Genomic DNA, 21,374 nt, shown 5'->3' with positions numbered 1-21,374 from the left:
ACAAGCACATTGTATTTTTCTAAAACCTGCCAAGTTACCCCTACTAGCCTTTTTTAATGATGGTTTAGTAAAATATGGTTTACTGCGCAAGCCAATTCCTCGGTCAAATCCAATTAATATATTTCTATTTTAAAATGCTCAAAGCAGCACTTGCTTTCTTGGATTAACTCATTTCAGTGTAAAGGTGTTAAATGGAAGTATTTTGTAACATTCCAACTTAACTATCCATCTATTCTTACCTATGGATCACACGAGTTGAATAAGAGAAGGAAAACTAAGTAGAAAATCCTGCTGCTCACCAATACAGCCAAAATAACTATTTGTTCTTAAAAAGACAATGTAGTCACGCTCTTAAAAGCTGCACTGAGGTTATCCAGAAAGAGCTGAGCCCTCACAGTTATATTGCTATCGGTCTTGCATTTTAATACTTCATAATAATCCATTAACGTGTTATTACTGTTATTTCCGGATGTTTGGTGGGGGGTAATCTCTTTTCAGTCACTCTCGAGAAGACAATGTTTAGGATGGTGATAACCTACTGAAGATGGTCCTCCAGAGCAAACCAGTCCCATTTCTACCTTCCCAAATAGGTGCCCCTCCATTTGGATCCACTGTGGGAAGTGGTACCTTCCTGAAAAATGGAAAAGGACAATGGGAGAGGTCTCGGAAATTTCAATCTTCAAAGAAGAACATCAGCAATTTCAAAAAACCAAAAAGGCCAAAGTTTGGTGGGGCTCAGGAAGCAGTTTGTGATGGCACACGTGAAAAAAGATGCTATTTATGTAGCAGGTATATACACTTGAAATACTATTTCAACACTTACACACAAGTCTGCTTCAAGGGGAATTTTTGGAAGCTGGCAAGATAAAGAAGTAGGCCCAGGAAACATCAGACTCTCAGTTTTTCAGAAGTAGTCATGCAACCCACTCAGCACAACGACCCAGAGCAGCGTGGCAGCATCACTGGGTGCCTAAAGATCTGCATCATGCTGCTATTTCTGTCGGATGCACAGGACGGACTTGTGGAGAATCCCACATTCCTGGAGGGACCTCGTAAGGTCAGAGAAACTCCTTCGGGGTACCTCCATCGTTTCAACACTGCAGCATTTGTATTTGGCTGACATTTTGTGTTCTGCCACGGCAAGGACCGTCTGGAGACTGTCGGTGGGCTTGAAATGATGTTCAAATCTCTGACCAGAGGGAGATCGAACAGCGAGCAGCAAGTGCAATTCCTCTTTCGGCAGCTCTTCTGAACCTAAAGTTGACGTCAGAGTGCTCTCTTGTCTCATTTTCCTTCCCGGCTTCTCAGGGGGACACTGTGCACATGAGCTTTCTTCATCAGGAACATCGCTTTCTGACAATACGCTGGCAGATCCTTGTTCTCCAGAAAGAGTTTTGATTTTCAGAGCATCCTCTTGCCCCCCACTCACTTTAAGCTGGTTGGTCTGTTCAGCCACCGCTTCCACAGCGCCACTCCCTATGCTTTTCCGGCCAATGGAGGGGAGCACCCTGTACTTGTTCAGGGAAGAGGAGGACCTCAAAGGCACTTGCTGCAGGAACTCTGGGATTTCCTCAGGAGACACCTGGCCGGATGGGAATGCTGGTTTTGTGGACGATGCTCTCCGGCTGTTCACTAATTCATGGGGAGTGGCTGGTGGCAGGGAAGCTGGCACACGGCAAGGACAGGCTTCCACGCTCTGAGAGTAATTGAAGCTTGGCCTCGTGCGTCCCTTGGCAGATTTTGGCCTGGCGACATGCATGTCAACGGTGTTTGTCCACAAGAAACCAGTTGCTGTGCTTGAAGGGATGTAGTGGTGAGATGGTGCTAACTTCAGAAGAGCCGCTGTGGCCATTGCTTCTCAAGGCACCTGCGGACGGGGTAGCAGAGGGAAAAGTTACAGGAATTGACCAGAAAGCTTCTAGAGAGCTTAATCTCCCTACAGCTCCCACTTTTGTGCTGCACGTCAGCTAATAATAGCAATAAATCTGGTGTATCACCATGTAGGCAGGCAGCAAAAATCCTACGGTTCAGTAACGGCTGAGTCAGAGATGGTGGGATATGTGTATTTATAGGTGCTGGCTTTGTCAGGAATTGTTTGAAGTCGACCCAGAGCATTGGGAAGTTGTGCCCTTCCCAACTTAAAGAAAGTTTTTGATGGAAAGAACAGAAATATTTTTTTCTGAAGCTAGAAACTCAGGAAAAATGGGAGGTGAGTGAACTTCAAAGCACAGACCTGGCCTTTTCGCTGTTCCTGCAGTGACAGATTAAGTTCCTGTTGTGGAGTTTTGGGTAAGACTGACTGCACTTTGCTTTTTAAAAGTCTCTGAAGACCGTCAAAATTAAATATGTCCAAGAAACCCATTCTGACTTCTCCTGTGACCCAAAGCTGCTTAATGGAGATTGATGTTAATCTTCATTAAAGATGAAACCATGTTCTGCTGTGTGTTGCCCAACTGCAGCTGCGCTCAGACCACTCATGCTTTACCAGGACAAAGCAGTCCAAAAGCCCAGACAACAGGGCCACAACCTCACAACATTTTGGAGAATTGCGACAGGGTGACACACCTCCTCTTCCTTTTCTCTGATTTGCATAGCAGGATTTATCACAGCAGGGAAAAAAGGTCAACTTTGATTGCTTGGCATTCTCCAGTAATGATAAAGTCCGACTCACTTGCTGCTCATCACCCCAAACCAACAAAACAAACAGAAGGGAACAGTCGCTGTGGTTGTACTACAACTGTTTGCCAGTGATGCTCTAACTCTTGGTTTCTCCTCCAGCACCATGAAATGGAAACACTCAGCAAACGAACACAAGCAAAGCCAAGGCAGAGTCCCAGCACACAGGTGCGTCCTGACCAGTGCCAGTATGAAGCTGCTTGGAGACAGAGAGATCTGTACCTCCATAAGCCTCGAGCAGAGCTACAGACAGGGACATGCCATGCAAGTGAGTCATCGGAGTTTCCTAGGAGCCTCTGGGAGGGAGGGGTGTGTGTGCCTTTCATGTACTTGCCTCTAACAAATAAACTCTAAGGCAACAAGCTGTAGTTCGGCATCCTCTGAATAGGAACTCCCCAGTGCATTGGAGAACCTATCAGATATCACTACTTATACTGCTAGTTTGAAGAATAAAACCCCCAAAACAAACAACCTGCCAGAAGCCAAGGCAAGACCCTCCTAAGCAAGGGTCTGTACTGCTTCAGTATTGTGTATATTACAGGTTCACCGTGAGGAGCTTTTAAATATGGCGCTTTTTATATTTGGGTGCCGGAGTGAGGGGTTGGGATGGGGAACGGCAGTCAGGGAGGTCTGTGTCCACAGGTACCCCCAAACACTGCAACCTCAGGGCCTGGGAGGACAGGCAGACCCAAGCCTCTGAACGTACAGCACAGCCCAAGTCCCACAGCACAGCACAGCTCCACCAGCAGAGCCCTCAATGCCCAGACTGGCCACAGCCCCACAGTTGAGCTTCATCCTGGACCCACAGCCAGGCCCCGGGCCTAGAACCCAACTCCACAGCACCACAGCCAGGCTCCGGCCCTACAAACCAACTCCACAGCCAGGCCCCAGCCCTAGAACCCAACTCCACAGCACCACAGCCAAGCTCCGGCCCTAGAACCCCACTCCACAGCCAAGCCCCGGCCCCACAGCCCCTCACCTGCCGCCTCGGGCCGCCCGCGCCCGCCGGCAAACACAGCTGCGTTGCCACGGCGACCGCCCCACTTCCGGTCGCGGGGCAGACCCCGCCCCACAACCATCGAGACGAACCGGCCGGAGCGGCGCCTGCCGTGGTCCTCCAGCCGCCGTGTCGCCGTGTCGGGGCCCGAAGGCTGGCAGGGCTGGGGCTGGGCCGGCTCCCCGCGGCCTTACTCCGTGCACCGGGGCTTCCGGAGCAAAGTGGGGCCGGGGCCGGGGTGGGCCGCCCGCTCGGCCTGCCTGCCGCCCGTGGGATGGGCCCAGGGATGGCTGTGACAATCTGGTGTTGGTCTGAGGGGTGTAACCAAATCTGGGGACGGCCATGGTGTCCCAGTGTGGGCCCAGGGAATGTAACCAGGCTCAGGGGCAGCGATGGTGTGCCAGTCTGAGCCCGGAGGGGATGTAACCAGGCCTGGGGACGGCCATGGTGTCCCAGTGTGGGTCTGAGGGGGATGTAACCAGGTGGACGGCCATGGTGTCCCAGGGTGGTCCCAGGGGGTGTAACCAGGCCCAGGGATGGCCGTGATGTCCTTGTGTGGGCCCGGGGGGACGTAGCCAGGCCTGGGGACAGCTCTGATGCTCCAGTGTGAGACATACCTGGGTCAGGCGTCAGCCACAAGGTGCTGGTGCAGACGTGAGGGATGTACCTGGGGTGGTGGCAGTGCCCCTGTGTGGGGTCTGCGCTGGGAGAGGACGCAGCGTTGGGCCTCAATAGTGGTGCCGAGGTGGCCCCAGCACCTGCTGCAGGGCTGGTGGCTCTGTCCTGAGGGGCAGAAGGAGAAAGGGGTGAGTGGGGAGGGTGGCAGCAGGGCCCTCTCCCAAACAGTTACTACACACCCTGTGGGTGAGCGTGATACCCAGGTTGTTCCCGTCCCTCCTTTTTCCTCCATCCCACCCAGAGTAAAACCCTACCATTGTCACCCCCCTTGAATACTGAAATCCTGATTTTTTTAAACCCTGTAAGTTTAAAAATACGGTGTTAGACCCTTTCCTGAGCAAAGGCAGCTCAACAGGAGCAACGGGATTAGGTTTTAATGTCCCCCGTGGCATGAATTTCACAACGGTGTGATTGAACAACTTCACCTGAGCGATCACAGAATAGAACCAGACGAATCAATGCCAAATGCACCCGTTTTGATGAGAACGCCTTTAAAAAATTACAATTTGTGCACAAGATCATCTGGGAACCTAAAACAACTTATCTGGGGGACTTTTAAGCTTTCTTTGTGCCAGGAGAGCTTGGCACCCCGGTGTGCGCTGACAGGGAGGGGGAGTCCTCCCCATCCCCCGGGGCTATAAACAGCCCCTGAGTCAGTTTTCCTTGTGGGAACACGCCACGTAACGCTGACATTTCCATCTCTCCCCGTTAATCCCTTTTTAAACCCACTTCTAGTTAACCAGCTGCTTCTCCCACTAACAGATGCCCACCAAAGGCAGCAAGAAACGAGCAATAAATAGCTTCAGATAACTTATCTACCATCAAACTGGGGATCTCCACCCTGCGGGTGGGGGAAGATCAAGGCACAGCCGCGCATTAAAAAGGTCAGAAGATGGTTGCGTATCGGCTCATCCCATCTACAGGATGTTCGGCAATATTGCACCGAAGACACGCGCTTTGTGGATCAAAGCACCGGGCGCATTTATATTTCAATAAGGCTCTGAGCAAACAGAAGCACGAGTTGATTCCCCTCTCCTTGTTTCCTCCATTGGAAGGCTGAAATGTTTCATATTTCCAATGGGATAATAATTTCTACAGGTGGTTTTTAAGCCCTCGGGTTTGTGGCTCGATTGAAGAGAGGGTTTAACTTCATGTGCTTGCTCTCCTGAGATCCTTCTCAGAGAGGGAAGGCTTAAAACGAGGGGATTTGGTTAAAACCACCTGAGAATCCCCAATCTGAGTCATCCCAGCCCTCTGGTCTCCGTTTAGGCCCCCGGACAGTGCCTTTCACACAAGTTTAGCCAAAATCTACAGCAAAATCCCAGGAGATCAGGGACAATACAGTAGCAAACCTGCCCCGAAGGGCAAGGACCTGCAATGCCAAAGCACGCGAGCACCAGCAATGCAGATAACGAACACCAGAATGGGGAAAATCTTCTATAATGGAAGTTTTTTTTGTGGATGAGGTGGGAAGGGGATGCTTAATCATCAGGGATGCCATGGTTTTAAAAGTCAGGTGGGGAGGGCAGGGGGTTTGGATGTCAGTGTGATGCCCATGGGTTTGCATCGTGGCATTTTGAGATGGTTTCTGGTGCAGATGGCGAGTGGGTAAGGCACTTGGCACGCCTGAGTGGGGAGGCAGGCGAGCTGCTGCCCCCCATCCTTTCCTTCTCAGGCTCGGATGGCTTTTTATTCTACTTGGCGGCGGGAAATAAAAGGTTAGAGGGAAGAAAAGCCCCGGGGACAGACATCTCCGCCAGCCACGGAAGACAGCCGGGAGGTGACGTCCCTTCCAGAGAAATTCAACAAGGGATTTTCTTCTTGACTACAGACCCCTGAGCCATTTTCTTACAATCCCCCCCAATTCCCTTCCCGAGAAGTGCAGTTAATTACTAAGGGCGGAACCCTGCATACACGCCTGATATCCTGCATTTGTGTGTGTGTTTGTTCTCGCCCGCAGTTTCACAGGGAAGATAGCAGCTTTTGTTTCTTATCTCCTCTGGTTTTCTGCCTCCCTTGTGTCTTTGTATCATGTCTCAGTTACGGTGATTAAGTAAACTGTATTCAAAAAGCATTCCAAGCTGGGCTTCTATGGCGTTTCCAGCCTTGGCTGCTGATGATTTAATTTCGCAGACCCCTTGCCCACACACTCCCCCGGGTCTCCTGTGCCCTGAGGGCAGGACGGGAAAACTACAGACCCACGAAATGAGACCACAGCATTCGCTGTCCTCCTTTGCGATTTGGCATGGCCGCATTTGGATGCAGACATGGATTCGGGAGGGGGGGGGGGGGGGGGGGGGCAATTGCAAGGGAAAGACCCAAGAGAAACCATCTCCGAGGTTGCAGGGTGTGAGTTGGCAAAACCAAGCGCCCTCTCAAGACGCTGCCAAGGCCAAAGTGCCACCTCTGCACCTGGAACAAGGATGCACCGACCTCCACGGTGCCAGCTCTGCACCTCCTGGGCATAAACCGCTTTTGTCCTGTCTCTCCAGCCACCGAACCCCGTGGCTTTTAAAACCACAGCTTGACTGGCCTCATCCAGAAGCTGTGTCGGCCCGAGATGGAGCCAGTTCGGTTGCCCAGCCGATGAGCAGGAGCGAGATGACGGAGGGAACGTCATCGCCAGCCGCGCTGGCTGCACACCGCTGCGGGGAAACTCATCTTTCTTGTAAAGGGAAAGGATGGGAACCTTCTCCTTTACCGAGGAGCCACTCGGCGAGTCCTGCTCTGCGATGAATAGCACCGTCAGCGCAGATAGAGGAGGGGGTGGACCTCCCCATCTATATAAAGCGAACCTGCTAAGCCGCCAGTCTTTGCTGCTGCGAAGTCCAGGTGGGGGTAAGGAGAGGGGGGATTTTATTGCCATGTTATTTCGTCAAGTAGCCTGGGGGGTGGCGGTGGGGGGCTGCAGACGGTGAGCTTCTCCATGAGCCCCAGGCAGGACAACCACTGTGTCCCTGTACACATCCCAAGCACCGCATCCCAAAACTGGAGACAAAAAGCCCCACTGGAGTCAGCTGTGTGCATTTGGGCACGGTGACAGCTTCACAATGCTGTATATCCACGGTGACACTAATGTCACCACCTGGTGCTGCCAAGGTGCACCCAAACGGCTCCGTGCCCTCGGCGCAGGCATGGGGGCAGCGTCTCTCCTGCCCCCGGGGTGCTGCTCATCGCCCGCCGTTGTGTTTCCCTCTTCCAGGGCCAGCCTGAGGATGAAGAATCTCCTCTTTGCCATGCTCTTGGCTTGCGGTAAGTGCCCCAGTTTCAGCGGGCCAGGCTGGGATCTCACCTGCGTGGCAAAAGAGGCATACGGACCCAGAGTCTTTGTGCGCAGTTCAGGTTTTTGTTTAAATTTTGCAGCTTCTCTCTAATGCTTCGTGTAGCACTGCAGTAATCCTGGAGGTCTTCATGACAGTGAGGCTTTGGGATGCTCAGATCCACCTGTATTTTAAGAGGCCCTGGAGCCTGTTGTCACCTGTGGTCACCTGCTTTCCTGCCTGTGCCAAGCCCAGGGCTGACACAAGCATGGCACAGCCTCTACAGGGCGCAATAATACCTTCTGCCGGGCTGAATCGGGTAACTGCAGAAACCAGACATAATCCCGAGGGGTTTTTTGGGGCTTCTCGTGGTCCACATTCCTAAAAGCACGTATTCGCAGCAATGCCAGAGTTATTTAACTCCTCTGTCTGGTGCAAGGCACGGGGAATGCCGCCTGCCTCCTCGCTCCACGCCGGTGCGAGCCCGTCCCTCTGCCCCTCCGCAGGGCTGTTGCCGGCTCACGGCAGTGTTTTGGAGCTGGAGCAGATGATCAAATCGACCACGGGGAAAAGTGCCCTGCTCTCCTACAGCTGGTACGGGTGTTTCTGTGGCATCGGGGGCAGAGGGACCCCGGTGGACTCCACCGACCGGTGAGTACCTGGAAAAACATCGCCACTCACCGCCCTGGTGCAGGGTGTGCGCGGGGGTCCCGAAAAAAGCTCCTTGCTGGCAACCTGCCGGCGCTGGTTTTGCACCGTTCCCCAGCCACGTCTCGCTGCCGCCTTGTCATCCCCTCCTCCTGGTCTCCTTAAATTTGAGGTTGGACCTTCTTTTACCTTCCAAGCGTGGCGAGGGAGGGCTCGGGGGCAGCGGTTTGACATGGTGTCCCCCGCAGGTGCTGCCATGCCCACGACTGCTGCTACAGGAGGCTGCGAGAGGGCAACTGCAGACCCCTGATAACCCCCTACCGCTTCGACATCGCCGATGGAGACATCGTCTGCGGTGAGTACCGCTGAGCAGGGGGGTCCCACAGAGGTGGGGAAACAGCACCGCTCCCCACGACACCCCAGCCCGGCAGCAGGGCATCCCCCCCGGGGCTGAAACCAGCCTGATGCCCGGCCGGGTGCATATGGGAGGGCACAGCATACAATAAATACATGGGCATGGCGAGGGATGCGGGCAGACTGGAGAGGGTGAGCACTGGGACACGCTTCTTCACGTGCTTTCCCCGGGCAGCTCCAGGCATCGGGGGTGCTCCAAGGGGACCCCGTCGCCAACGGCAGCTGGAAAAGCCACTGCAAAGCACCGGTTTTTTTCCCCCGCAGGTGACGAGCAGAGCTGGTGCAAGAAAGAGACCTGCCTATGCGACAAGGCGGTGGCTTCGTGCTTTGCGAGCGCTTTGCATTCCTACAACAAATCCTACCGCTTCTATTTCAAGCTGAAATGCCGAGGAAGTAAACTCCAGTGCTGAGGAGGAGAAATCTGCACGCAAGGTTGCAGATTTTGACTGGTTTTCCCCATTGCTACAGAAACAAAAGCCTGATGTAGGGGCTGAGCGGAGCCGGAGCCAGCAAGTCTCCCCGCAAGGAGGAAGGGCACGCACCCGTTACGGATGGAGACCCCTCCAGTTCCCAGAAAGACACATCAGCTTCCAGTTTTTTGTCCCTTCCTTCTCTCTTTTCTCATTTTGCTTCCATTTCCCAGCAAAGATAATTCAATAAAAGGTATTTGAAATTATTCTCTCTGGTGCTTTTCTGTAAGAGCCACTGAGATTGAGGCACCGCGACGGTGGCACCTGGGCTGCCGCGTTGGGGGAGCACTTTTGCGTCTCACACCTCAGCCACGCCACCTGCCTGACCCCCCAATGTTCCCGTGGTCCCAACAGCAGCCCGAGAAATGAGGATGAATTGATGCCCCCAAGTAAAACTCCCAGGGGTTTGTTAACAACAGAACTCCCCAGCTGCAAGCCCTGACGGAAGTCGGGTTTTTTTGGCTTCTCCCAACACCCCGTCCTGCCAACTGAACTCACTCCCAGAGCTAAAACACAGCAGCGTGTTAAAGCGAGATAGGGCCAACAGGTGTTGTTACGTGAATAATAGAAGTGGGAAAATGTAGGAGACGATTTGAGAGTCTCCTTTGACCTTACATAACAATGGTGGCCAAAATTAAAGCTAAAGAATAGTTACCGCAGAGGAGGGCAGATTTCAAAGCCTCGTCCATCCCGAGGCGTGTGCCGGTTTAGGGGGGGCAGTTAAGTTGGTGACTAAATGGGTTCTCCGTAAGGGATGGGTTCTGCGTAGGGGTTGCAGTGAGGAGGCGGAAATACAGAGAGAAATTGAGGGAAGTTGCATTTGCTCATCCCAACTGTCCTGGTTTCCCCGTCACCCTCTCTCCCAAACACGCAACAACTCTCCCAACACGTCCATTTTACTTCGTTCTCCTCCCACAGTGGGAAGTGTTTAACCATGCAGTAACCCCGTAACCCCGTGCTTCTGGGAACGGCACACTTAGCGATGCTTTTATTGTTGTCCATATACTTTTCCCAAAGAACCAATAACTTGCCCCGAATCACCTTTGCAGCGTGGCAGAGGGACAGTTCCCAAACCAGACAACCCTTCAAAAACCCCAAACCCGCTTCGTTCGTGGCTGTCGGGAGGCAAAATCTGAATCAGGGCTATTATTTCCCCCCCTGGATACGGCACCGTGGTGTTGGGGAGGGCCCTCGGGTATCTACAGCCGGGGGCAGAGCGCGTTGGCTTCCTCCTCGGGGTGGAAATGATGCCGCTTTGCCAGCACATCGCGCCCAGCGCCGGTACCCGTGCGTGGGGTACGGAGACGGGGTGTTGGGGGGATTTCTTGCATTCCTGTAAAGGGGAAGAGCGGCACTTTCTCAATTGCAGAAGAGCCCAGTCGGCAAGATTTGGGCAAAACGAGCATCCAACAGCAGGAAGCAAAGGCTATATAAAGCAAGCCCTGTTGGCTGCAGGGCCCCACAAGCTAGCGGCGGCTTTCCCGAGGTGAGTGGGGCTGGAGGAAGGCTTTTCCTCCCTTTCCTCCTTTACCCAAAAGCTGCGGTGCAAGCAGGGAGCGAGGTCCGTGCCGGGAAAGCAAAGGAGAGGCTACCGGAGACGCCAGCCCAGCGGCAGAGCAGCGGGGTGCAGCCCTCGAGGGATGATCGCTCCTCCAACTTTTCTTCCTTTCCCTTCATTTTGCCTTTTCCCGCCCCGATTCCCATCGCTTCCCATCCCCAAGGCAGCGGCGACAGCGACGGGTGCATCCTCACCCCCTCCTCATCTCCCCTAATCCCCAGAGGTGGGGAGCATCTCTGCCTCCAGACGAGGCGGGGGGGAAGTAAAAGAAGAAAGTGGTTGATATAACGGGGAAATGGTTTGGTTTCCTTTCCCAGGGCTGTCGGAAAGATGAAGTCTCTCCTCGCCTTCGCTGTGCTGTTTGCGTGGGGTGAGTGTCCTCCCTCGCACCGGTCCCACGCCTCTCTGTGCAGTTACACCCGTGGAAATTAGGACCAGGCTGGTGATTTCTTAACCTTTCCCCGTCACCCCCTCTCCCAAACACGCAACAACTCTCCCGCACTGAGCTGGCGATAAGTCTCCTCTCCGTTGCATCTCCTCGTTTTTAAGACATCACCAGCCGGGTACCAGTTTGGGGCCTGGGGGGATGGGGATGCTGCTGGGGAGCTGGCTGTCGGCGTGAGCCCCACCGTTTTTCCCCCCCATAGGTTTGTCCCCGGCTCGCGGGAGCCTCTGGGATCTGCAAAAAATGATCACGAAGGCGACGGGGAGAAACGCTTTGCTGCATTACGCCTTCTACGGCTGCTACTGTGGTTTGGGGGGCAAAGGGCAGCCCAAGGATGCCACCGACAGGTAAGCGCCCACTTTAAAATCTCCCTGACCGGACGCATCCTTGCACGGTTGCAAATTGGGGGGGGGGGGGGGGGGGAAGGGGGATCGGAGGGGGAAAAAAAGCCCCCAACCCCCAAAACCTCGAGCTCCCGTACAGATGCTGCCAGCTGCACGATACCTGCTACACCAACCTCCTGAGCTACGGCTGCGATGCCAAAGTGCGGGGCTACCGCTACGGCTGGCGCAGGAACAGCCCCTTCTGCCGTAAGTAGGACACTTCACTGGCAAAAGGCGGTGTTTCCCACCCCCACCCCCCACCCCCCAAAAAAAAAAAAGCCGGGGCTGACCCTGGGGGTCCCCTCTGCCGGCAGGAGAGGGCTCCTGGTGCTCTCAGCTCTCCTGCGAGTGCGACCGCAATTTGGTGCTCTGCCTGAAGCAAAACGTCAGGAGCTACAGCAAACGCTACCTCTTCTACCCCAAGCACCGGTGCCGGTGATGGAAGCCGGGATGCGGGGCCGGAGCGCGCTCGCGGGTTCTGTACCCCCATCGCCCCGCGCCCCTGCCTGCACGGACCGCCTCAGCACCGCCGTGAATTTAATCAACGTGAAAATAAACGATGTGCTTAAACCGCCCCGCTCCTCTGCGAGCGGAGAGAGAAATCCCCGTAAAACGCTCAACATCATCCTCTTCCCCCAAACTTTGCAAAAACTCCTTCTCGGCCCCTGCGTCACTGCGGGCTGCAGCCCACGGGGAGAGGAGGAGGGGGGGGGGGTTGGCCGGCGAGGGAAGGGGCGTAGCACAAAGCGTTTTGGGGACAGAGGAGTCATTTCGGAGCTCGCGGGCCGGACGCGGAGGGCAGCATCTCCTCGGGGGGACGGGTCGGCGGCGAGGAAGCGGAGCCGGAGCGACCCCCCGGTGAGCAGCTCCCACCCTCGCCCCGCTGCTGCCGTGTGGGGTGGTGGCATTGCTGCTGCGGAAACAAAAATACGGGGCGGGGGGGGGGGGTGGGGGGTGGGAAAGGCACTGGGAAGAGGCAACAGCCTTCTGCTGCTTTCCACGCCGGTGGATAAAGTGGTGTTCCTACAGGTAAAAACTCACCTGGGAGGTTGCAGCCCCCATGGCGGGGAGGGGAGGGGGGGGGGGGGGAAATAGCCGCACTGCTCCTGCGGAGCGATGCTCCCAGTGCCAAAAGTGGTGGGAGGGGAGGTGGGGGATGCTGGGGCAGCGGGACACCTTCTGAAAGCGTTCGCTTTCGGCCAAGAGGCAGCAACGCAGATGCAAGGGGGGGCCCGGCTGCCTTCCTCCCTCCAAATTTCGGGGCGATTTGACCTGATTACAGAGGGACGAGGTTTGCACGGCAGCGCCTGTTGACCGGCCGCGCTGCGTGGCTGAGTCTGTCCTCCCTTCCTCCCCCCAGGCCCCGGTGAGAGGAAGATGAAGGTCCTGCTGACGCTGGCGGTGCTGCTTGCCTGCAGTAAGCGCAGCCATTCCCCAACCCCCGGACAGACGGCAGCCAGGCGGCAGCCCCGCATCAGCGCGGGGAGCATCCCCAAACCCTCCTCTCCCCCCTTGTTCCCTCCAGGCCTTGTTTCTGCATATAACTTGGGAAAAAAAAAAATAATCACGTTTTCTGGTCACTTTAGGTGTGTTCATGGCTCGCGGGAAGCTCCCGCGCACGTTCACACCAGGACTCGAGGGAAGCACCGTAGGAAATTTGACCGCCCACGGCTGCTACTCGGGATGGGGCGGCAGCGGCACCTCGAGGGCTTCAATGGACCGGTACAGCCAAAGCTGCCCGGGATGGCTAGTGCTGACCCCAGGATGGCTAACGCTGACCCCAAGATGGCTAACACGGGCCGCGGGGTAACCCCAGGGCTTGTGAGCAGCCCCAGCAGCATCCTCCGAAGCTTTGCAAAATGCAGACGAGGCAACGGGCAGCAGCAGGAAGGGAACAAGTTTTGGGGAAGGGGGGGGAAGCAAGGTGGCGTTCACCCCTAATTCCAGCCCTGTGGCCAGTAGGGTGGTGCCAGCGGCAGGCGGCTGAAATCACTGGGATGGCACTGGAGGATGGGGACAGTCCCAAAGGATGCAGAGGGGTTGTGGGAGCCGGGAAGGGGTTCTGTGGGGAAGCAGAGAAGGGGCTCGACCTGGGAACGGGCTGGGAGGAGCAGCTCCTGGGTGATTCAGAGCCGGAGGATGACGCAGACGCTGGTGGCTCTTCCCCCCCCCCCGGGGCTTGCGGAGCGTGTTTCGGGTGGGTTAGAAGCGGCCGGCGGCACGTTTCGGCTGAGGCCAGGCTCTGCTTCTCACCGCAGGTGCTGCCGGCTCCGCGCCTGCTGCTACGCCAGGTTGGCCGCACGGCGGTGCCGCCTGGGACCCATCCAGCCCCTCTCAGCACCCGGAGCGGGAATCCCCACCTGCCGTGAGTCCCCGCCGGCGCGGTTCGGGATGCCTCTTTCCATACCACCTCCCCTCCTTCGCGGTGCCCTTTTACGGGGCAGAAACACACACACACGCACCCCCCTGGGGGATCTTTCCCAAAAAGAAGGTCTCAGATGTGCTTTTCTCTCCGCTCCCCGCAGGGGCCGGGACCTGGTGCCAGAGAGGTGCCTGCAGATGCGACCGGGCAGCGCGGCTCTGCCGCCTGCGTAGCCGATGGCTGCTCCGGCGTCGCAGCAAGTGCCGGGGACGAGCCGGGCGGTGTTGAAACAAAAACAAAAACAACAAAAAAAAAAACACCACCACCAAAAAAACCAAGGCTTTTTGTGCAAAACCACCTCTGAGCTGGTAAGAAAAAAGGGATGTGAGGAGCGTTTCCCAGCCCCGGCAGGTCACCTCCTCAGAGCTTTTTTGGCTTTGACGCGAGGACAAATAACCCTCTCGTGAAGTTGCGTCATTATACGCTGGACCCGAGGAAGGGAGAAGGGGCGCAGACGCAACGTTTCAGCGCAGAAAAACAAGGGAGGGGTGGACACCTGCGCCTCGTCCCTGCAGAAGGGCGATGGGAACCAGCGCCAACCGCTCCGCCGACACTCGTTTCCCCTTGGCTCGGGCTCCCCGCGCAGCCCCATTGGCTCCCTCTGCTTTTCGCTTCCCTCCGTTGCTCCAAAATAAAACCAGAGAGCGCAAAACATCGGGCCTCGGGTGTGACGTGACTCGGCTGAGCCCGGGAGCTAACCTCTTAGCCGGGTTTTCCGCTGAAATACCCGGAAAAAAAAAAAAAAGACACCTGAGAGGTGACGCATCTCTCACCGATGCGCATCTGCACCCCTGAACTTCCCCCCCCCCACACCCCTCCGCCAATTAGCCCCAAGCCCCCACGCTCTGAAAATTCACACTTGCCCCAAATTAGAGAAATCGAAGCCGGCGCGGAGGGCTGCGGGTGGGCGCGATGCCATGGGAGGGCCGGGAGCTGGCAACCTTTGCTGCGGACGGGGTGGCCGGCAGCTTGCCTCACGCCCAGCGCGCGGAAAAACACATTTCTCACCGGAAAAGAATGTTTTGGCCCAATCCTGCAACAACCCCGAGCGCATCCCCTAGGAAAAGGCAGGTCAGGCTGTGCCTGCCTCCCCCCCCCACCCCCCCAACCACCGCAGCATCCCCACGGCACAGGTTTTCTGCCCAGTTCAGCGGGGTCGGACCCCCGGGAGGTCTCAGCGCCGCAACCCCCCCGCCTCCGTGGGGCTCAGCAATGGAATACAGGCACAGAAACAGCAACAAAACGCGCTTTTTACCCCCAGGGTTCACGCCCTGCGCATCGGCAGCTGTAATCCCCACCCTGGCGTGCCCCAAAGCGGAAGTCAAGAGCACTGGGAAACATCCCTTAAATCAGAAGCGCACCCGGGCATCGAGCATCATCGAGCATCATGGCGCTGTACCACCCTCCTCGTCCAGCGGCGTTTAGTCCCCGGAGGAGACGGGGACGGAGCAGGCAGCCCTTCGCCCAACACCTGCTGTTTGCAAGGTGTAATTCAAGGATCAAACCCGCGCCGAGATGGGCGAGGGGCGGCCGCGCAGACGGATTGCGTGCCACCATGGGTTGAAACACACTCTTCCTGTTTAAATTCTGGGTGGATTTTAAGCCGTCTGTGGTGTTTCTCTGCTTGGACACCTGGCGGTACCGGTTTCATTCACACACAGAGCTCCAAGCGCTGATGCGTTGGCTCAGATACCGCACCCCCTCCGTTCATGGCAATAAAGTGGGCTGCAAAAGTTGTGGTTCGCGGATGGGGAAAGAGAAACAAACTCCACATCGTCCCAGGGGTGTGGATTTGGCCCCGCAGGAGGAGGAGGGATGGGGCTGTGATGGCCGTGGCTGTTCTGGGGGTGCTGAGAGAGCGCAGTGCCACTGTGGTCCCCGTGTCCCCCGGAGTGTGGGGTGCTGCAGTGGTCCCTGTCCCATCACCATCCCTTGTGCACAGGGCACCCGGGTGTGTGGGTGCTGCGGGGTTGGGGCGCCTGTGTCCCTCCTGGGGATGGCCATGTCGGGGCTGATCCTGTCTCCCCAGGTCCTGTTTTTCTTTTAGGACTCTGCACTTTTATCCCTGGGGTTTGTCTCCCCCATGAGTTTTTTCCTCTGCAATTTTTCCCTCCGATGGTGGCGGTGGCACTGGGGTGACCACGGTGTCTGCAGTGGGGACGGGGATGCTCAGGGGTGGGTTTTGGTGATGGGCATGGCCAGAATTGACACTCTGTCTTATTTTCTCTCCCTTTTTCCATGGCCTCTGGACCCACTGCAGAGGTGTCGCCGTCCCCTGTGCCCGACGGCGGAGGGCAGCGCGGGGGCAGGTGCCCGAGAGCGGGGTGTGTGCGTGGGCAGAGGTGAGGGGGCCGGGGCGGGTGGGATGGGGAAGGGGACCGAGGTGCCCGTGGGGCTGTGGGCTGTTGTGTCCTCGTTCTTACGGTCCCTGTGTGCCCCCTGTTTTGGGGGGCCCGTCGCCATTGCAGCGGTGGCCACCTGCGTCCTGGGCTGGAGCCGGAGGTGGTGCTGTGCCGGCGGAGAAGGAATGCTTCGGTGCTGCAGCCCCTCCATGGCAGGTGAGAGCAGTGTGTGGCGTTATTTCACATCTGGAGAAGGGCTACTACAAACCCTCCGCTGGTGGAGGGGTCAGGGCAGAGGGTCTTTCACCCGGCAGCTCAGCCAGTTTGATGTCCAAAAATACACCTTATTCCCCAGTGATAAAAACTGGCTGCGCACTCAGAAAATCTTGAATTATGGCAAGCCCTGGTTCAGCTAATTAACTCGCCGCCATCCCAGGGTTCTGCTTAAATTGGCCCAGAGAGCTGACGAGGCGAACAGCATGTGCCAGAAGGGGAAGGGAGTTTGCTGAGGGCCTGACCCAAGTTCCCTTTTCTCACCATCTCTGCGATTTCCACGAGTCGCATCCTTGTTCCCTGCCTCAGTTTCCCCATCAGCGGTTGAGGGGGGGGATTTCCCCCTGCCCCAGACTGGGCGCCTGCCCGTGCCGGGGTTTCCCACAGAGCACTACGCACCCGCAATCTCTGCCGGAAGAAAGCTGCTAAAAGTATTGTTCAGCATCGCCTATTTAATTAGAGATTCTCTCCAAGCAAACGACATCCCCATTCTCTTTTTTTTTTTTTTACCATTCCATTATACACCACTCACATATTTTTTTTTTCCCTTACTCCGCTGCTTGTTTTATTTTGTTTCTACATCAAGACGAACCAGACACCTCGTGCGATGGGGCGTGAGCATTCCCCACTCTGAGACCGAGGCTCTGCGCAGCGCACACGGGGAAAGCGATGGAGCATCCCCGCATACGCAAGGAACATCTGCGGGCACTGACAAGCTCCCGCTGACAAGCAAACCCCCACGCTCAGCCCCGCCTGCACCCACAGCCTGGTCTGCAGGACCCACCTCCGCATCTCACCCGCTTTGGGAAGTCAGGATTGGAGGATGCTTCGCTCTGCCTGCATTTTCTCCCTACCCAGGTAAGTCAGGATGGAAACAGTAAGATACAGAATGGCGTTTTCTAACCAAGACATCAAAAAAAAAACCCCAAACCCTAGTAGTCATCCAGGAACAAACCGAGTCATCCAGGGTTCCCGTTCTCCCTCAAGTTCTCCTGTTTTGTTCAGGGAGGCATTGGGGTGCTGAGATACCCAGAGCTGTGCACAGACTCAGTCCCAGTCTGCCCAACTCATCCCAGTCCGCCAAAACCTCTCGCAATGAGAGCATCCGTGGTGGCCAGCAATGTGCCCTGGTGGCCAAGAAGGCCAATGGCATCCTGGGGAGCATCAAGCAGAGTGTGGCCAGCAGGTCAAGGGAGGTCATCCTCCCCCTCTGCTCTGCCCTGTGGAGGCCACATCTGGAGTGCTGTGTCCAGTTCGGGGCTCCCCGGGTCAAGAAGGACAGGGAACTGCTGGAGAGGGTCCAGCAAAGGGCTGCGGAGATGATGAGGGGACTGGAGCATCTCTCTGATGAGGAGAGGCTGAGGGAGTTGGGGCTTTTCAGTCTGGAGAAGACTGAGGGGGGATCTTCTCAACACTCATCAATCCTTAACGGGAGGGTGCCGGGGGGATGGGACCAGTCTGTGTTCAGTGGTGCCCAGTGACAGGACAAGAGGGAACGGGCACAAACATGACCGTAGGCAGTTCCATCTCAACCCGAGGAGGGACTTCTCTCCTGTGGGGGCAGCAGAGCACTGGCACAGCTGCCCAGAGATGGGGGGGAGTCTCCCACTCTGGAGCCATTCCAAACCCACCTGGACGTGTCCTGTGCCACTGCTGGAGGTGCCCCTGCTCTGGGACTAGAAGAGCCCCAGAGGTCCCTTCCAACCCTGACCGTTCTGTGATCCTATAGCCAGGGCCTCCAGCAATGCTGAGAGACGTTGCACATGGAGAGGGACAAATATGCTGAGGTTTGTCAATATTTGCCCACTTTGGGTTCTCCAAAGGAGGGGCCCTGCCGAGCGGGTAGACAGTGGCCATAAAAGGTGCGACTGGTGGCACCTTGGGCTCACCTGAACACCAGAGCTGCCACCGCCAGATATGAACGTCTTCCTGCTGCTGCTCCTCTGCCGTGAGTACCCCCGCGCCAGCTCTCACCCTGCCGGGCAAGGCGGTGGCGAAAAGCCCGGCGCTGCCAATTTCTCCCCATAAACAATAAAGTTGGGGGCAGCGGGGGGAGTGGGGTGTGTGAAAATGCTCTTTTTTTTTTTTCCCCCAGAGGGGGGTGGGACAGAAGGTTGCTTTTCCCGCTGCTCCTAACCCCCCCTGTCTCCAGTGGCAGGGCTGGCCCCCGCCGGCAGCAACTTGATTCAGTTTGGTTCAATGATTAAGCACGAGACTGGGAAACCACCGCTGTCCTACAACCGTTACGGCTGCCACTGCGGCTGGGGGGGATCCAAACAGCCGGTGGATGAGACTGACAGGTAAGTTGGACCTGGTGAAGGCAGAGCGGGTGTCCCCAGTGCTGGGTACAGCGCGGGGAACGTGTGCCCCTGCTCCCGGGAGCTGAGATCATAGAATCATAGTGTGGTTTGGGTTGGAAGGGACCTTGAAGATCACCCAGTTCCATCCCCCCTGCCCTGGGCAGGGACACCTCCCCCCAGCCCAGGTTGCTCCAAGCCCCCTCCAACCTGGCCTTGAGCACCTCCAGGGATGGGGCAGCCACAGCTCCTCGGGGCACCCTGCGCCAGGGGCTCACCGCCCGCACACGGAAAAATTTCTTCCAAATATCTAACCTAAATCCACCCTCTTTCAGTGTAAAACCGTTCCTCCTCATCCCATGGCTCCCCTCCCTGATCCAGAGTCCCTCCCCAGCTCTTCTGGAGCCCCTTTAGGCACTGGAAGGGGCTCTAACGTCTCCCCAGAGCCTTCTCTTCTCCAGCCTGAACACCCCCAACTCTCCCAGCCCGTCCTCCCAGCAGAGGGGCTCCAGCCCTCCCAGCATCTCCGGGGCCTCCTCTGGTCCCACTCCAACACGTCCATGTCTTTCCTATGTTGGGGGCTCCAGAGCTGGAGGCAGTACTCCAGATAACCACGCAAAAATCATTGCTTGTCATTAACACCTCTTTCAAAGTTGGTTAGTAGCTGATGGGAACGGGGCACACGGGCCTTTCTTCTGCCTTTGCAGCAATAGGCAGAAACGCATCGGGATCCGACCACCACCGGGGCTCACTGAACACCATTAGGTGTTCTGCAAAGTGGTTGCAAAGGAAAGCAATTAAAGCGCTGCGCTGGCGATGCCAGCAAGGCGTAAGTCCTCCTTCCTCGCTCCTGCAGCACGGGGAGAACAAGGCTGCCACACGACCCTGCACCTAACCCGGGCACAGGCACCAGACATTTCTCATGGGGGCTGTGCACCACCAAGATGTCCACCACTGTGGTATCGTCCCCACCAGTCCCCGGACTGGCCCGACCATAACTCTTGTGCTCCCAGGTGCTGCCATGCCCACGACTGCTGCTACAAGAGGATCTCGTCCTCTCACTGCAGTCCCAAACTGGTCATCTACCGCTACTCCATCCAGAGAAACCAGATAACCTGTGGTAAGTGATGGTGTGGGGTTGGAGCCCCAAGTGGGAAGGCACAACCATCCATGCTGTCGGGTCATCTTCTGAGATGTCCTTTAGACCATCCTGGCTTGGAAGGGGGTGGAAATGAAGGAGAAGCGCCAGGAAAAGGAGCGAGCATTGATTTTTGCAGGACTACGGTGAAGTTTAGAGCTTGGAGACCTCCCAAAGGAGGGGGCTCACCCTCCTGTGGAGACCAAATCCTGAGGGTCGGAGGTGACCCTCCCATCTTGGATGGGGACCCGGCACTGCCACCCCCGTTTCTCCAGACCAAACCCATTTTTTTCAGTGCGAGTGGGTCAAAACAACACAGTTCCCCACGATCAAAGCAAATATCTATACACACGTAGGTAGAAAAAGCAAATTAAACGGTCCCTCCAGGGCTACACCTGGTTTGCAGCAAGGTAGCTCCATGCACCAGCAGCGAGGGACTCCCCGAAACACCCCAAACTCGATGCGGGGGGCTGCATACGCCGTGGGGACGGTCCTAAAGACACGGCCCACCTCCGGCACCCTTCGCCTGCCTCCATCCATCCCTGCCACATCTTCTTCCAGGATCCGGGAACTGGTGCCAAAGGCAGAGCTGCGAGTGCGACAGGCGGGCGGCAGAGTGCTTCCGAAGGACGGCCAGGACCTACAACAGCCGCTACAAGAACTACCCCCACTCTCAGTGCAAGGGACGATCTCCCTTCTGCTAAGACACGCCGGGCTCAAAACCTGACAGAAACCGGCTAAATTGTGGGGGTTTTGGCTTCCCTGCCGGCAGGCAGGGCACGGCAGCACTGAAAAGGCAGTCGGCACCTTCCCCCGGAGCCGGTGGACAGGGAAAACCCGCTGCCCGCCATTAAATAAGTGATAAAAACACGGGAATCCCTGCAAATAAAAATAATTTTTCACAGGCAATTTGTAAAGCGCGTCCAGCATCACGTTAGTGTTCCGGGAACCAGTGGTGGAAGGGGTAGGGCACAGCACAAAGCTTCACGGGGATTTTCTGAAGTAAATATTTACGCTTGCGCACCCTTTGGCATCTTTGCCTTAAAAAAAAAAAAACAAAACGTTTACCAGCAGCCACGTTTCAGCAGCCCACCAGTAAATTTTAAGAACTTCGGAGAAAAAAACCAAACCATCAACAGAAACAGCAAGCGGCTGCTGCGCCCCGATCCCAAACCCGGCTCCACAATAACAGCCCCATCCCGCTCCTAACGAGGATTTAAGCAATTAATACTCACTGAAGCCCCAGGGGAGCACGGTGGTGGTGGTGGTGGTGGTCTCAGGGGTTTGGGGTGGCTCTGTCTTGCACCCCGTCTCCAGCAGGTTCTGGCCGGGCAGATCTCCTCAGACACAGCCACCTCAGCACAGCTGCACAC

The 21,374-nt window shown here is 56.4% G+C and overlaps 5 protein-coding genes across 5 annotated transcripts; 4 read left to right on the top strand and 1 right to left on the bottom strand.

Moving 5' to 3' along the window:
* Positions 1-991: 991 nt before the first annotated feature.
* Positions 992-1,852, bottom strand: UBXN10 (UBX domain protein 10; the record flags this gene model as incomplete). Its single annotated transcript, XM_082493372.1, has 1 exon — positions 992-1,852. The coding sequence occupies one exon, from the start codon at positions 1,850-1,852 to the stop codon at positions 992-994; it is 861 nt and encodes a 286-aa protein (XP_082349498.1).
* Positions 1,853-7,566: 5,714 nt separating this feature from the next.
* Positions 7,567-9,083, top strand: LOC309680148 (phospholipase A2, membrane associated-like; the record flags this gene model as incomplete). Its single annotated transcript, XM_082493662.1, has 4 exons — positions 7,567-7,603; positions 8,118-8,262; positions 8,508-8,614; positions 8,938-9,083. The coding sequence occupies 4 exons, from the start codon at positions 7,567-7,569 to the stop codon at positions 9,081-9,083; spliced, it is 435 nt and encodes a 144-aa protein (XP_082349788.1).
* Positions 9,084-11,031: 1,948 nt separating this feature from the next.
* Positions 11,032-11,968, top strand: LOC309680010 (basic phospholipase A2 Cdr-13-like; the record flags this gene model as incomplete). The annotated part of the gene is made up of 4 exons (XM_082493495.1): positions 11,032-11,071; positions 11,349-11,493; positions 11,630-11,736; positions 11,844-11,968. 4 exons carry the CDS (start codon positions 11,032-11,034, stop codon positions 11,966-11,968), a joined length of 417 nt encoding a protein of 138 aa, XP_082349621.1.
* Positions 11,969-12,289: 321 nt separating this feature from the next.
* On the top strand, positions 12,290-14,599 carry LOC309679955 (basic phospholipase A2 A-like). Its single transcript, XM_082493426.1, has 5 exons — positions 12,290-12,387; positions 12,890-12,946; positions 13,116-13,251; positions 13,788-13,894; positions 14,055-14,599. The coding sequence occupies exons 2-5, from the start codon at positions 12,907-12,909 to the stop codon at positions 14,177-14,179; spliced, it is 408 nt and encodes a 135-aa protein (XP_082349552.1). The 5' UTR covers positions 12,290-12,387; positions 12,890-12,906; the 3' UTR covers positions 14,180-14,599.
* A 3,799-nt stretch (positions 14,600-18,398) lies between these two features.
* Positions 18,399-20,899, top strand: LOC309679954 (basic phospholipase A2 RVV-VD-like). The gene is made up of 4 exons (XM_082493425.1): positions 18,399-18,514; positions 18,719-18,866; positions 19,877-19,983; positions 20,563-20,899. The coding sequence occupies exons 1-4, from the start codon at positions 18,484-18,486 to the stop codon at positions 20,703-20,705; spliced, it is 429 nt and encodes a 142-aa protein (XP_082349551.1). The 5' UTR covers positions 18,399-18,483; the 3' UTR covers positions 20,706-20,899.
* The last annotated feature ends 475 nt before the right edge of the window (positions 20,900-21,374 follow it).

The sequence above is a fragment of the Vanellus vanellus genome, assembly GCF_965231255.1.
Source record: "Vanellus vanellus genome assembly, chromosome: 20".
Lineage (NCBI taxonomy): Eukaryota > Metazoa > Chordata > Aves > Charadriiformes > Charadriidae > Vanellus > Vanellus vanellus.
Note: the sequence above shows the minus strand (reverse complement) of the source record. Positions and strands in the feature narration are given on the sequence as shown.

Excerpts from the sequence above, each read along its gene's own strand:
- LOC309679955 (XM_082493426.1), top strand. The coding sequence starts at position 12,907 with ATGAAGGTCCTGCTGACGCTGGCGGTGCTGCTTGCCTGCA. Across the intron at positions 12,947-13,115 it reads GGCGGTGCTGCTTGCCTGCA|GTGTGTTCATGGCTCGCGGG; the intron begins GTAAGCGCAGCC and ends TGGTCACTTTAG. Across the intron at positions 13,252-13,787 it reads TCGAGGGCTTCAATGGACCG|GTGCTGCCGGCTCCGCGCCT; the intron begins GTACAGCCAAAG and ends TTCTCACCGCAG.
- LOC309679954 (XM_082493425.1), top strand. The coding sequence starts at position 18,484 with ATGAACGTCTTCCTGCTGCTGCTCCTCTGCC. Across the intron at positions 18,515-18,718 it reads CCTGCTGCTGCTCCTCTGCC|TGGCAGGGCTGGCCCCCGCC; the intron begins GTGAGTACCCCC and ends CCCTGTCTCCAG. Across the intron at positions 19,984-20,562 it reads GAGAAACCAGATAACCTGTG|GATCCGGGAACTGGTGCCAA; the intron begins GTAAGTGATGGT and ends ATCTTCTTCCAG.